The sequence below is a fragment of the Desmodus rotundus genome, chromosome 11 (genome assembly GCF_022682495.2).
Source record: "Desmodus rotundus isolate HL8 chromosome 11, HLdesRot8A.1, whole genome shotgun sequence".
Classification (NCBI taxonomy): Eukaryota; Metazoa; Chordata; class Mammalia; order Chiroptera; family Phyllostomidae; genus Desmodus; species Desmodus rotundus.
Window position 1 is genome coordinate 4,308,309 of NC_071397.1, and position 14,407 is coordinate 4,322,715.

Sequence of the window (14,407 nt, forward strand, 5' to 3'; positions counted from 1 at the left end):
TTTGCTAGGGCTGCCATAACTGTCCTAAACTCTCCTAAGCTTTTCTCTCTCTTTTTTTAGTTGAAATATTCTAACATTTCAGTAGAAAAAAATTGGAATTGAAAATATTCCCCATTCAGCAGAATCTTCTCTGAGCATCTATAGAATTTTTTTTTAATTTTTTTGTTCTAAGCTTTTATTAAAAGAAAAAAATTCCAACGTTTTCTTGAAGAGTCCCTTGTGTTTAAAGATACATTTTCTTCCTCATTTTAAAAGTAATAACATTCATTTTAGAGGCTGGAATATTCGATAAAACACAATTTAAAAATAAAATCACGTATGAGCCTACAATTAAGGGAAAATAATATTTTTAATCTTTTTTCTATGAATATATTTATTATTTCAACCTGCCTTTTTAAAATCTAATATGTCAGTGCTGTTTCATGCTATTTTAGTTACTATTTTATTTTTTTATTGAATTTATTGGGTCATGCTATTTATTATTCTAAAACTATTTTTTTTAGTCTTTTAATGTGGTGAATTATATTGTCAAATAAAAAAATGACAACAGTCAACACAACAATAATCTTAATCTCTTTTCTTGTTTTAGCACTTCAGTGGCCTACCAAGCAAATCTTTAAGTACTCAAAAAACTCTAAATCTTAAAAATGTAAACTTATGAATCTAACATATCTCAAGATGTTCTTAAATATTGTAACACTCTTTTCAAACTTAGCAAATTTTTCTTTTATCCTTAAAGTAATAATAATCAAGTTTAATTACTCAAGGACACATTTTGTAATCACAGATTAACCAGCTGAGATTCTTCCAATATGTCAGATTACCTAAAACGTACATCTGAAATCCAGATGGATTTATTTGATTGATTTAACACATTTCGTGTGCCATACATTGTTCTAACTACTTTGTAAATGTTATTTAACAGTCAAAAACTTTACAAAGTAGGTGCCATTACTACCCCCATTTTACAGCTTAGGTAACTGAGGAAGAAAGAGGGTAGGGGAATTTCCCACGGTCACATAGCTAAAAAATAGTGGAGCGAAGCTTCCAACCCAGACTTTTGGCCTCAGAGTCTGTAACTGTTACCATTACGCTGTGTCACCTCGCCTTCTGGGTCACATTTACTTCCTGACTACTGCGTAAGTTTCGCAGTTTGGGGCTGTGGCCCAAGCCCCAGTTCTGAGGCCAGGACACAGAACCTGGTAATGGACACATCTGGAACCTTTTCTGTGTAAGTAGTTGCTGTGAGAGGACCTCTAATAAATCAGTCACCTCCAGATGAGGAGGGTTGGTTTTACTAAGTTCAAATTGAAGTCTTAGCCAATTCCACTGTACTTTCAGCTTTATTCCCTAAACATCAGCTAGATGAAATTCTGTAATTTCCATATAGGGTGCTTTTGTCTTTTGATTTGGTTCAGCTAGTTTTGGTCATTCGAATTAACATCGTGATTCCTAAGAAAAAGCCAGTCAATACACGACTGAATCTCGGGGGTGAGGTCCCTAACATCCAGGACACTGTTGTGCCTGCTGTTACCTAAACCGAGGAAGAGACACAGATGCTGTAAAGATTCCTTAATAGCAAACTTCCAGGAAATAGCCAAGGGATATACTAACAGTAGTAATATCTTAAAAGGAACAGTGTGAGACAGTACAATTAAAACACTTTTTAAATGTATTAGTCAACAGAGTAGGGCATTTTACAGGAAAAAGCTAAGTGTGTGTAGAGTAAGGATGGATTAGTACATGTTGAAAACTCCTTTAAAAAAAAAAAGATTTTCTTTATTTTTAGAGAGAGGAGGGAGAGAAACATCGCTGTGAGGTGTTGCCTCCAGCTTCTCCGTCTGCTGCACGGTGCCCAGCCCGGTAAGCCACTCCCGCCGGGCTGTATGTGGGAAGTTCCGGAAAGTTCCGGAGGCAGTCCATATTTCCGAGTCGGAATATGGTTCAAGGACTGGCTCCAGTTAGTGTCGAAGGTTTCCACGGATTCTTAGCACAAGTGAGGGCAATGCAAACGATCACACACGTAACCAGTTTTAAAGAACTGGACACTAAGACATCAATCTAATAACAGGTTTCTAGGAAAAAGAAACACTCCCACATTAAATATATACATGATTTTAAGACATCCTGAAGTCAAAAGTACTAACGTGCGAACTGAAGAATTACAGTGTATGTTAATATAATGCTTTCTTGGGGAAACTTTTGTATCCAAATTATACCTTTACTTCTTTTTTTATATTACTTTTTTTATTTACTGAGTTTGAGAGGGAGGGAGAAAAAACGTTGGTTCCTTGCTCCACCCATTCGTGCATTCCTTGGTTGATAGCCCACTTTTGCCCCACCCTGTATGGTGGCTAATTTGCTGGCGATCTGAAGACACCACCAAAAACTATAGTTTTGAGAGATTAAAAAAAAAACCTAACTGATAAAAGTGTAGTTCTAAAGTGATAAAAGTACAGGTTCGGTTTACAAAAATAACATGCTTGTTATCTGCAAATGTTTAAGAGTTAACAGTGGCATCGTAATTGTTTTAGTGCCTCCACAAGTGGGTGTGCTCAGAATCCAGTACTTACTCTGTAAAAATACAGATTCCCAGAGCTATATTGTAAGTAGAGGGGTTTTGGTATTAGGATTGGGATGAGGGATGATGTGGTGGTTAGGTGTTAAGGCAAGAAAGGAGAAACAAGCAGATATTTTTTTTAAATAAAGTTTTTGAATATGATTTTTGTAAGCTTGAAACTAGTTTTGGATATTTAATATAATAACAGCTAACACTTTTTCAGTGTTTACCCTATGCCAGAGACTGTACTTTATTTGAAGTATTTGTAACTTCTGAAACAGTTCTCCCAAATAGATACTATTATTATTCTTAATTTACAAGTGAGAAAATTGAGGCTCAGGGAAGTGAGTCATGCGCCCAGATTCACACAACTAGGAAGTGGTGGAATGAGAACCAACCCAGGGGATCTGGTCCCAGAGCACTTGCTGGTGAATATGGGAGGCAGGGTGGCCGGCGGTTAAACAGAGCTTTCCTTCACTTGAGACTTTGTGAGGAAGTGGTAATGCAGACGGAAAATATTTTATAGCATCAGTTCTTTGAAAAGAAAAAGAAATAATAGAGAAAGGACCTGGGGAAGGGGATTGACCTCTACTAGGGATTAATCATGCCATTGCTTAGGCTCACAGGGAGAATATGTAAGGAAGGCATGTGTAGACACCTTGACCTTATTCAAGAAGCACAGTACCGTGAGCTTTTTTCTACATAGAAAAAAGTCTTCTGGTATAGCTGCAATATTAATCTAGAAATATATAATCTGTCTTCAAAGTATATAATGTGTTTGTGGATTAAAATAGCTGCAGTAAATTCACGTTTTACTTTCTGAGTTAAAAATTTTATTAAACAGTGTCTCTTAACAGGAAACATCAAAATTGCTCTAGTTCTAGTAGTTTCAATCATCCACACATATTTCTGTTAATATTTCATTGGATTGAGTCATGGCAGCAATAAGTAAAGCAAATTTTTACTTCCATCCACTGAGGGAACAACAAAGCCATATTCTGGGGTGTAAGCTGGCGCAGGGAGTCTGAATGGGTGTGGCTGCCGTCCTCGTTAAATTTGATGTTCAGTGAAGACTGCCACAGTCATTCTAGAACTAATAAAGCCGGAGTTACTCGGTGCAGAAGAAAAAGTGTGAATGAGTAGTTACGACATAATTTTAAAGATTAGAAGAAAACATGTCCCCGCTGACAACTTAAAAATTTTCAGAACTTCTAATAAGTGACAGAAAAACAATGGCAAAATATTACATTATACATGCCATTGGCACAGAAATAGGTAAATCAGTGGAACAGAGTTTAAAAACTAGACCAAGCGTATATTATATGTTAGCACTTGATAAAATTGACATCTCAGTTTAGGGTGGGGGAAAAAATGGGCTCTTCAGAATATATTATTAAGGCACTTAGTTGGTTAGCCATTTGAATCTTCTCAGATCTATACCTTAATGTAAATGTCAAAATAAACTATATACAGGTTAAAGGTTAATTTTTAAAAAGTATATATATGTACTGGGTTGAGTAAAATTTGGTACAGCCATATAATGGAAATTATGTACCACTGAAAAATGATATAAGCCCTGACTGGTATGGCTCAGTGAATTGAGCGCCAGCCTGCAAACTGGAAGGTGGTAGGTTCAATTCCCAGTCAGGCACATGCCTGGGGTGTGGGCCTGGTCTCCGGTTGGTGTTGTGCAAGAGGCAGCTGATGGATGTTTCTCTCCCTCTTTTTCTTCCTCCCTTCCCCTCCCTCTAAAAATAAATAAATAAAATCTTTTTTTTCTTAAAGTTGAGAATTCAGAAAATAGTGATGTAAGACTATGATTATTGACATACAATCATGTTTGTTGGATGCTGAGAATACAAAATAGTATTTACAGCAGAATTTCAAATTGTAAAAATAAAATATATTTATGTATTTATACTTAGGAAAGTCAGAAAGAGGACTTATGGGTGATTTTTGTCTTTTTAGTATTTTCTGCCAATAACAATGAACACATACTACCCAAGTGCAGGATCATTGTTGGTCTTCATTTTTTAAAACTCTACATCAGTAAAAGGGCTTTAAAAAAAAAAAAAAAGGACAGCTTGGCAGGAGAAGAGAAAGAATGTGGCATTTTCCTGAGGGAAAAGTGGAAGGACACAGAAGATCAGGTACAAACAAAAAGTTAGGCAACTGAGGCAAATAATAATAATTCAGAGAATTCCAAAAGCAATACAGTATGTGATTTCATTACATCAGACAGGGAAAGGTAGCTGAAGTCAGGGAAACTATACAATAGAACATAAATATCTCCCTGAGTGGAAGGAGCACGATGAACTTAGAGTCGAGTCAATGATTAGTAGTCGTACAAGGGAGATGCCCATACCCACGTTTATCTCTTGTCTCTATATAGTGCTTCATGCTTTTTGAGGGCTTTTCCACACATCCGATTTGAGAAAGGATTGTCCGACTTAGTAGTGGTACATGCATCCATTTTTATGGCTTTAAACACTGAGGCTTAAAGGACGTTTTTCTCCGTGACATGGCGAGTTAATAACAAAGCCAAAGCCTTAACCTGCTTTGCTTCAGTCTAGTGGGTGGTCCCGTCATTCTGTCTTTTAATTTTTTTTAAATAAATGTTAGAAAGAGGGAGGGAGGGACACATTGACTTGTTGTTCCACTTAATTATGCCTTCATTGATTGATGCTTGTATGTGCCCTGATGAGATCGAACCCACAACCTTGGTGTACCGCGACGAATCTAACCAACTGAGCAACCCGACCAGGGCCTATCGTGCCGTCTCGTTATCTCACAGACCACCAGGGAGATGCAAGCAGGCCACGAAACACCCAGTGATTCTGGTCCTGCCTGACAAACCTAGTAGGAATAAATCATGCTGTGACCAGTATCCAACCAGCAGCGTAGAGTGAGGGGTTTTCCCTACCCACCCAAAACTGTTAAGGCTGTCAAAAATGAAATTCTGGAAGCACTGTGGAAAATAAATGACTTTTTGAATGACTACATTAGAATGAAATCCTACTTCACATATCAGATAAGCAAAAATAAGACTGAAACACTGTTAGCAGGAGTTCTGGAGAATGGACACTTTGTGCTGCTGGAAGGAGTGTAAATTGAAATATTTATAAAGGATAATCTGGTCCTTTTGCCATAGCAGTTTTACTTCTAGTTTATTCCAAGGATACAATGGGGTAGATGCCCATAGATATGTGCACAAAGACTTCACCACAACTTTGTTGATTTTTAAAGTATTTATAGCTTCCTGTATTGACTGATTTTTTTTCAATGAGCACATTGCTTTTATAAGCAGTAAAACATTAATAATGCTGTTTTTATTGATGGAAAAATGAAACCATCTATCACAGGATTCTTGCATTACTTCCGTAACTCCTACTTGATAAGAACTGTAGCAGCAAAGATCCCGGAAGCTACTGGTTTTCTCTTTCATTTCTGACAAGTAATAGAAGGAATAACTTTTACAATCAGTAATGGATGAAAGGCAAGAGGGCAGAAGCAGTGTGATTGGTTGAAAAGAACATGGGACTCCAAGGACCTAAGTTTGGATTCTGCCTGCCTCTTAGGTAGAGTTGTGATTTGGGGCAAGTTACTAACCTTTCTAAAGCTTGATTTTTTTTTTTCAAAGTAAAGTGAGAATAATTAAAATATCTCTCCAGGGTTGTGTCTGTATCAAATAAGATGAGGTTTGTAATAGCTTTGTAGACTCTGTAGACTCTGTAGTTCGGGAATAATAACAATAATCAACATTTATTGCATGCTGTGTGCAGGCATCGTACTGAGCGTGATGTGTACATGTGTGACCTCATTTAATCCTTCTATCAGCCTCTGTGGTTAATGGTTATTACCCTTACAAGTGACCAAGCTGAGACGCAGAGAGACTTAGGAACCTGCCGGGGCCACAGCTGTAGAGTCAAAATGGAAGGTTGTACCTTGGGGAGCAATGTAGCAAGAAGTCTCTAAGAAGTATTTGTGTCTCACCAGTCTGCCAGCCTTCTCTGAGGAAGACAGCAAGCACTTGGGAAGCGGGGGCCCAGTGGAAAGAACTTACTTACAAGGGTCATTCTCTTTACAGATTCAAACAACTAAATTATTACAGGTTTGGGGATATAAGGTAGGAAAATTCCAAGATTTAGAAACGTTAAGAATAAAGTTTATATGGGGCTTCCGGCCAAGATGGAAGCATAGGTAGACACACTGCGCCTCCTTGCACAACCAAAAGGACAACAACAATTTAAAAACAAAAAACAACCAGAACTGACAGAAAATCGAACTGTATGGAAGTCGGACAACCAAGGAGATAAAGAAGAAACATTCATCCAGACCGGTAGGAGGGGTGGAGATGGGCAGCAGGGCAGAGAGGACTCGCAGCAAGGTGGTGGCTGGCAGACCCAGCGAAGTGGCGGATTGTGGAGCAGGGTGGGCCAGGCTGCAGCTGGCAGACCCTGTGGCCCCACATTCGCACGTAGATAAATCAGGAGGAATGGCGGGGGAGCAAAACAGACCTCACAACCCAGGGCTCCAGCACAGGAAAATAAAGCCTCAAACCTCTGATTGAAAACACCTGTGGGGGTTGAGGCGGCAGCAGGGGAAACTCCCAGCCTCACAGGAGAGCTCGTTGGAGAGACCCACGGGGGCCTAGAGCATGCACAAGCCCACCCACTCAGGAAGCAGCGCCAGAGGGGCCTGGCTTGATTGTGGGTAGTGGGAGAAGTGACTGAAATCTGGCAGAGAGTGGAGCAACCACCACTGCTCCCTCTCGGCCCCTCCTCCACGTACAGCGTCACAGCTCAGCGAGGAGCGTTGCCTCGCCCTGGTGAACACCTAAGGCTCCGCCCCTTTATGTAACAGGCAATCCAAGACCAAAAAAATGGCCCAAATGAAAGAACAGATCAAAGCTCCAGAAACAATACAACTAAGCAATGAAGAGATAGCCAACTATCAGATGCACAGTTCAAAACACTGGTAATCAGGAAGCTCACAGAGTTGGTTGAATTTGGTCGCAAATTAGATGAAAAAATGAAGGCTATGCTAAGAGAAACAAAGGAAAATGTACAGGGAACCAATAGTTATGGGAAGGAAACTGGGACTCAAAGGTATGGACCAGAAGGAAGAAAGAAACATCCAATCAGAATGAAGAAACAATTCAAAAAAGAGAGGAGGCTTAGGAACCTCCAGGACATCTTGAAACGTTCCAACATCCGAATAATAGGGGTGCCAGAAGGAGAAGAAGAAGAACAAAAATTGAAAACTTAATTGAACAAATAATGAAGGAGAACTTCCCTAATCTGGCAAAGGAAACAGACTTCCAGGAAGTCCAGGAAGCTCAGAGAATCCCATAGAAATTGGACCCAAGGAAGCACACACCAAGGCACATCATTACATACCCAAGATTAAGTAGAAGGAGAGAATCTTAGAAGCAGCAAGAGAAAAGGACACAGTCACCTACAAAAGAGTTCCCATAAGACTGTCAGCTGATTTCTCCAAAGAGACCTTACAGGCAAGAAGTATTTCAAGTCATGAAAGGCAAGGACCTACATCCAAGATTGCTCTGTCCAGCAAAGCTGTCATTTAGAATGGAAAGGCAGATAAAGTGCTTCTCAGATAAGGTCAAGTTCAAGGAGTTCATCATCACCAAGCCCTTATTATATGAAATGTTAAAGGGATTTATCTAAGAAAAAGAAGATAAAAAATATGAACAGTAAAAATGACAGCAAACACAGTTATTAATAACCACACCTAAAACAAAAACAAACTAAGCCAACAACTAGAACAGGAACAGAACCACAGAAATGGAGATCACATGGAGGGTTATCAACAGGGGAGTAGGAGGGGGAGAGAAGGAGGAAAGGTACAGAGAACAAGTAGCATAAATGGTAGGCAGAAAATAGACAGGGGGAGGGTAAGAATAGTGTAGGAAATGTAGAAGCCAAAGAACTTATACGTATGACCCATGGACATGAACTATGGGGGGGAATGTGGGAAGGAGGGGGTGTGCAGGACGGAGTGGAGTGAAGGGGGGGAAATGGGACAACTGTAATAGCATAATCAATAAATGTATTTAAAAGAAAACAAAAAATAAAGTTTATATGTGCTTAATACTGGAGAGGTCTTAATATTTTTAGAAATAATCTGGGAATGGAAAACCAGAAAGCCTTAGTCAGAAGACAGTTTCTTCTGATATTGGAACTTTAGGGTGGTGCATGCAAATGGAGTGAATGGAAACGTCGCACAAATACATCAGTGGAGTTGTTTCTTACACACACACACACACACACACACAGCCCTGGCTGGGTGGCTCAGTTGGTTGGGGTGTTGTTGCATAAATGGAAAGGTTGAGGGTTCAATTCTTGGTCAGGGCACATTCCTGAGTCCTAGGTTCGGTCCCCAGTCAGGGTGCATACAGGAGGCAACCACTGATGTTTTTCTCTCTTTCTCCCCCTCCCTTCCCCTCTCTCTGAAATCAATGAGTGTGCCCTTGGGTGAGGATAGAAACATAAATAAGCACACGCACGTGTATGCACACACACACTCACATGCCTGCGGGCACCCACAGTACATTTTGAAGATGGCAGCCTCTTAACTCTCAGTCTGGTGTCCTAGGTGATGGCGTAGGCATTTTAGATTGTGTCCGTACCTCTGTTGTCTCTTCCTCCACCTTCTCCCTCTTTTAACCAGAAATCCCGGGTATCACCAGAGAACGTGTGTGAAGCAAATGGAATCTGTTCACCTCTACAGACGGCATTAGCAGGGTTCTCATTGCCGTGCATCATGGAACTGGACCAAAGTCAGTGATGGGCAATTAGAGGGGGTGAGGAAAAGGAGTTGTTTCACAGAAGGACAGACTGAGGACTGGGATTTGTCTGAAATGAAGGGTTGGCAAAAACATGGTTACTTTCTGAATTTAACTATGAAGTATAGCTGTAGGGTAGATAATTTATTTACCAAAGCCTGTGGCATTCTACCACACCATCACCACCCAGCGCTTACAGGGAAGAGACAGGGCCCTGAAGTAAGAGAGCAGACCCTCGTCCCGTTAACAGGCTGAAAGCACGATGCTTTTGCAGTGCACCCACTGGGTTCATTGTCCCCAACGCCGTTCCATCGGGATTTTAACAATCTGAATAGTGCAGTGGCAAGATATGGAACTTAATGGAACAGTGATCTGTTTAATTACCTTACTTTCTTCAGAAATAATTAATTGGAGGAAATTGCAAGTAAAGAAAATACGTATGTTCTCTAGAGATTATTTTGGATTAATGCTCGAGATGACTGTGTTCTAGAGAGAAACCAGTGTGTCCGTATGTGGGTGCACGAAACGTGTGGAGGCAGCTCCACTGTCGAAGATTGTATGTAAACCTTCCAAGGTAGCGAGACTATGATTCCAAACGATGTGCTGTCCCGGGCCAGCGAAATCAAGACTTAACAAAATACGGGCCTTCGTAGGAGACCTGTGAAATAAATGATAAAAATATTTGTGTAGCCCTTCACAGTGTGTTATAAAAATGCTTTCACGTGAGGTGTGGAAGTGAGGTTGGAGCTGGCTTGCTGGGTACTGCGTTTCTTTGCTTCATAGCTCTGCCGTGTTTCACTGGTGTGTTTCTAACTCCCGGCTGTTTCCCCGAGCAGGCTCTTCAGCCGCTGTTCGGGGTGCCAGGGTGTCCTGATCCTTTGCTTCTTGGGATTATTTATACATCACTGTGACTTTCAGGACTGTTGGCCAAACACGGTTTTGTAGCAATAGAGGTCTCTACTGTTGGAGTACTTTGCTTATTTCTTTTCTTTTTTTTTTTTTCTTAGATCTGTTCTGAGGACCGAGATTCATTTGGGGGATGGTTACAGAATTGAACCATGGTAGGCAATAAAAATATACATTCAGAGTTGAATGAAACATCTGTCCGGGAAGGGGAATAGACCATGACTTTTAAATTTGAACTGGCTGGCCCTGGCTGGTGTGGCTCAGTGAATTGGGCGCCCGCCTGCGAACCAAAGGGTCTCCAGTTCAGTTTCCAGTCAGGGCACGTGCCTGGGTTTTGGGCCCCAGCAGGGGGCGCACACGAGGCAACTACACATTGATATTTCTTTCCCTCTCTCTTCCTTCCCCTCTCTCTAAAAATAAATAAATAAAATCTTAAAATAAACAAACTAGCTGCTCTGGTGTACGTTGAAGAATTTTGTGTCAGTCTGTTTACCTTTTTGGTTTCATAGGTCAAGAGAGTTCTGTTGTTCTAGGATTATAGAAGAATTCGTTCACAGGGGACTGGCGGAAATGTTGGATTGATTAGGAGATTTCTTCACGTGTGTGCCAATAAGCATTCATCCTGAGATGACTTCTTGAAAACAGTTGTTCTGCAACCAGATTCACTTGGGAAGACTTTGCAAACTGGGGCCTGTCCTGAGTTTCATAGTACACTCTGGTCTTATTGAGGGTTTATTGAGTGTAATTTGTAGTAGGTAAGCAAAGACAAATATTTGTAGATGGAATAGACTCATACAGTATTACATATATAGTAGTTAAAAAGGGAAGGACTAGATCTTGATCTTCCACATGGATGGATCTCAAGAACATTAATTTAGAAAAATATTACAGAATGGGAGATGCATATGGAATATAGTTTGTTTTTGAAACAGCTATGTGCTTTTAACAGTATATCTGTGTAGGATAAAGTCTAAAAGGATTGGGGATAATGATCAAAGGGTCCTGTTTAAGAAGGGAAGTAGTCATGTATTATTTGTAATAAGAATTAACTGGATACAAATAAAATGCCTGTTAATGCACAGCAACTTTCTTTTCTCTCATTGGAGATTTCTACTCCTTGGTCTAAGAGGTCTTTGGAGAGCAACAAAGAGAAGTTTGAACTTGGTTTTTGTTTTGTTTTTTAAGATTTTATTTGTTTATTTTTAGACAGGGGAAGGGAGGGAGAGAGGAAGAGAAACATCAATGTGTGGTTGCCTCTCATGCGCCCCCTACTGGGACCCTGGCCTGCGACACAGGCATGTGCCCTGACTGGGAATCAAACCAGCGACCCTTTGGTCCACACTCAATCCACTGAGCCACACCAGTCAGAGCTGAACTTGGTTCTTGAGCATTTAGTTAAGAGTTCAGAAGCAGCAGCTATAGGTTGAGTGAAACATTGTAGTTCAAACCAGGTAAGCTTAAAGAAGCAGATCCTCTTTTGGTCTTTCCAGTGTTAGTAAGAATGCTCTTTCCAGTTCCATGGATATTCTCCATCCTGTTCTGTAGAGCTGATCTTGACATCCTCCGAATCTAACTTGAGGGCAGCAGTGGTTCCATTTGACTTTACCAATCTCCACTTAAATTTTAAGTGGCTGCATTTTTTGTGTGTAAATAGGCTTTTTTCTTTAAGAAAGGGTAATTGTGAAAAAGCTGTGCCCCTATACCAAGTTTTCTATTGGAACATTCACCTGTTGCCTCAATTTGCCTAATGTAAGAGCCATTGTCTGAAAAAAAAATATTTCATCAACTGAAATTATCTCCAGTTTAAAATAATTTGTTTTGAGTCACATATATTGACTCATCTTTCCAAAGCAGTCATTTTTATATTTCCTCCAAGTTAAAACAGGTACTAACTGATCGATTAATTTTATGCTAAAAAATGTATTAATACAGGTTATGGAGAGATTCAGGATTAATTCACATTACAAAGGTTTATTGCCACCTTTACATGCTTGCATGTCAGGAAAACTCAGAGTATTAAAATATGATACCGCCCTTAGTGACCTAACTTCTTCCTAAATTGGTGTCAGCCTGCAATGCATAGCATAAAAAATGGCTGGGGATGTCAGATAATTCTTTCAGATAATTCTTCCACCAAAACACCAAGTGGAAATCAGTACAGTGTGTAAACTGTGAAGGAATTGCATAGGATGAACCTCAGGAATGTTAGGGAGAAGGGCTGCAGGGCTGACCACCTGGAGGAAAGGTGTGGGGCTTCTTGCCTCCTGCCTGATCTCTCCATTCTGCCTAATCAGCTAATGAATAGCTTGCACATGACACCCACCCAGTAGGTGTTATTCATGATGATTGTGCACTGCTATTGGCCTTATGGGAGAGAAACATCAATGTGTGGTTGCCTTTTACGCGCCCCCTACCTGGAACCTGGTCTGCAACCCAAGCATGTGCCCTCACTGGGAATTGAACCAGCAACTCTTTGATTCGCAGGCGGATGCTCAGCCACTGAGCCACACCAGCCAGGGCTACATTTTGCTTTTTTTAGTGCAGGTGACTTCTAGTTTCAGCCCTCATACTAGCATTATTGTGATTGTTTGACATCTTCTAGTGTTTCATTGTTGCCAGGAGTGTGTGTGTCTCCATTTTTAAAATCTGTGGGCAGGTTTTCTTTAAGTGGCCAATTGGACTCTTCCTCTCCTGTGTCTCAGTATAAACACCACCAAATTACTGCACCACCATTAAATATGTAGAATTGATCATGAATGTGGCTAAAGTTAATGCACTCAATGTCTGTTTACGGACAAAGCTTGAAATTATTCCCTAGTAACAGGTTTATCAGCAGACCATTTAAATAAATGGTTTCCCTCAGTGTAAAATCACAGAAATGTTTAAGATGTCGTTTCTTCTCAGAACGAGAATGAGAGGCATAGAGCTGTCAGTTCTATGGTTTGGCTGCATGCCGTGGGAGCCCTTGGAAACCTGTTCTGAACGTGTTCTAAATCATGCGTATTGCTGTCTTGCAGGATTTTTTCCTGATTGAGCAGACAGTTCAGCTGCGTAGAGCCCAAGGATGAACGTTCACCGTGGCAGTGAGAGCGACAGGTTATCACGGCAGGAGGCCAGCTGCCTGATGGATGAAACCTCAGCTGCAGCCCAAGAAAAAGAAACACATAGCCTGGCTTCTTCTGGTCTTCAAAACCTTTCCTACCCTCTAGGTCCCAGGAGTGACGGTACGGTGACTGGATCCTCACTTAGTTTGGAGGGCTTTCTGACACCTGAGCATGTCCTCTGCCCAGAAGGCGTAAATGTTCTTAATCTAAATAAAATCTCCAGTTAATTGGCTTAGCTTACATATCACAATTATATAAAGGTAAAACATCAGAGAAAATCTCCACTCATTTAATCAGCCAGGCACATCTAACTTGGCGATAATGGTGTAAGAAAAATAGTCGTGGGTGTGCGGGCAGAAGACAGATCGAAGTTATAGCTCTGCTGCCCATCAGCTGTAACTGTGAGTGAGCTCCTTCGTCTTTCTGAGCCCTGCCTTTTTAATCTAGAAAGCAGATTTTTAAAATTAATTTAAAAAATACATATGTGTATTGATTTTGGAGAGAGAGAAAGAAACATTGATGTGAGAGAGAAACATCGATTGGTTGCCTCTTACACGCACCCCAACCAGGGATCGAACCTGCAGCTAGGTAGGTGCCCTAACCAAGAATCAAACCCTGAACCTTCTGGCGTATGGAACGACACTCTAGCCAGCTGAGCCACACTGGCCAGGGCTAGAAAACAGGGGCATTAATATTCTTACCTCACAAGAATGGAAGATAATGGATGTGAAAGCTCTTGATAAACTGTTAGATTCTTTTTAACTTCTAATAAAAACTATAGCAACAATAATTTAGGCACATTGTAGTAGGAATTTTACATACATCTCTTTAGATCAAGGGTTGCAAACTGGTCAAATCTGGGCTGCTGCCTGTTTTATAAATAAAATGTTGAAATACGGACATCACTCCCATTTGTTTACATGTTGTCTATGTCTGCTTTCCTGCTGCAGAGGCAGAGACGATGACCCACAAGGCCCAGGCTATTTACCGTATTTTTCAGACTATAAGACACCCCCCCCCCAATTTGGGAGG

General features: G+C 40.6%; 1 protein-coding gene across 3 annotated transcripts in view; it reads left to right on the plus strand.

Annotated features, from left to right (window-relative positions):
• The window catches only part of KCTD20 (potassium channel tetramerization domain containing 20), a 29,960-nt gene that overhangs the window by 4,088 nt on the left and 11,465 nt on the right, over positions 1–14,407 (plus strand). For 2 of the 3 annotated variants that reach the window (XM_053913811.1, XM_045193191.3), the window contains exons 2-3: positions 10,373–10,426; positions 13,289–13,495. In XM_053913811.1, coding sequence (XP_053769786.1) covers positions 13,336–13,495 — 160 coding nt within the window. In that variant the 5' untranslated portion in view covers positions 10,373–10,426; positions 13,289–13,335. The remainder of the gene's footprint in view (positions 1–10,372; positions 10,427–13,288; positions 13,496–14,407) is intronic. The other variant, XM_053913812.1, reaches the window with a different exon arrangement.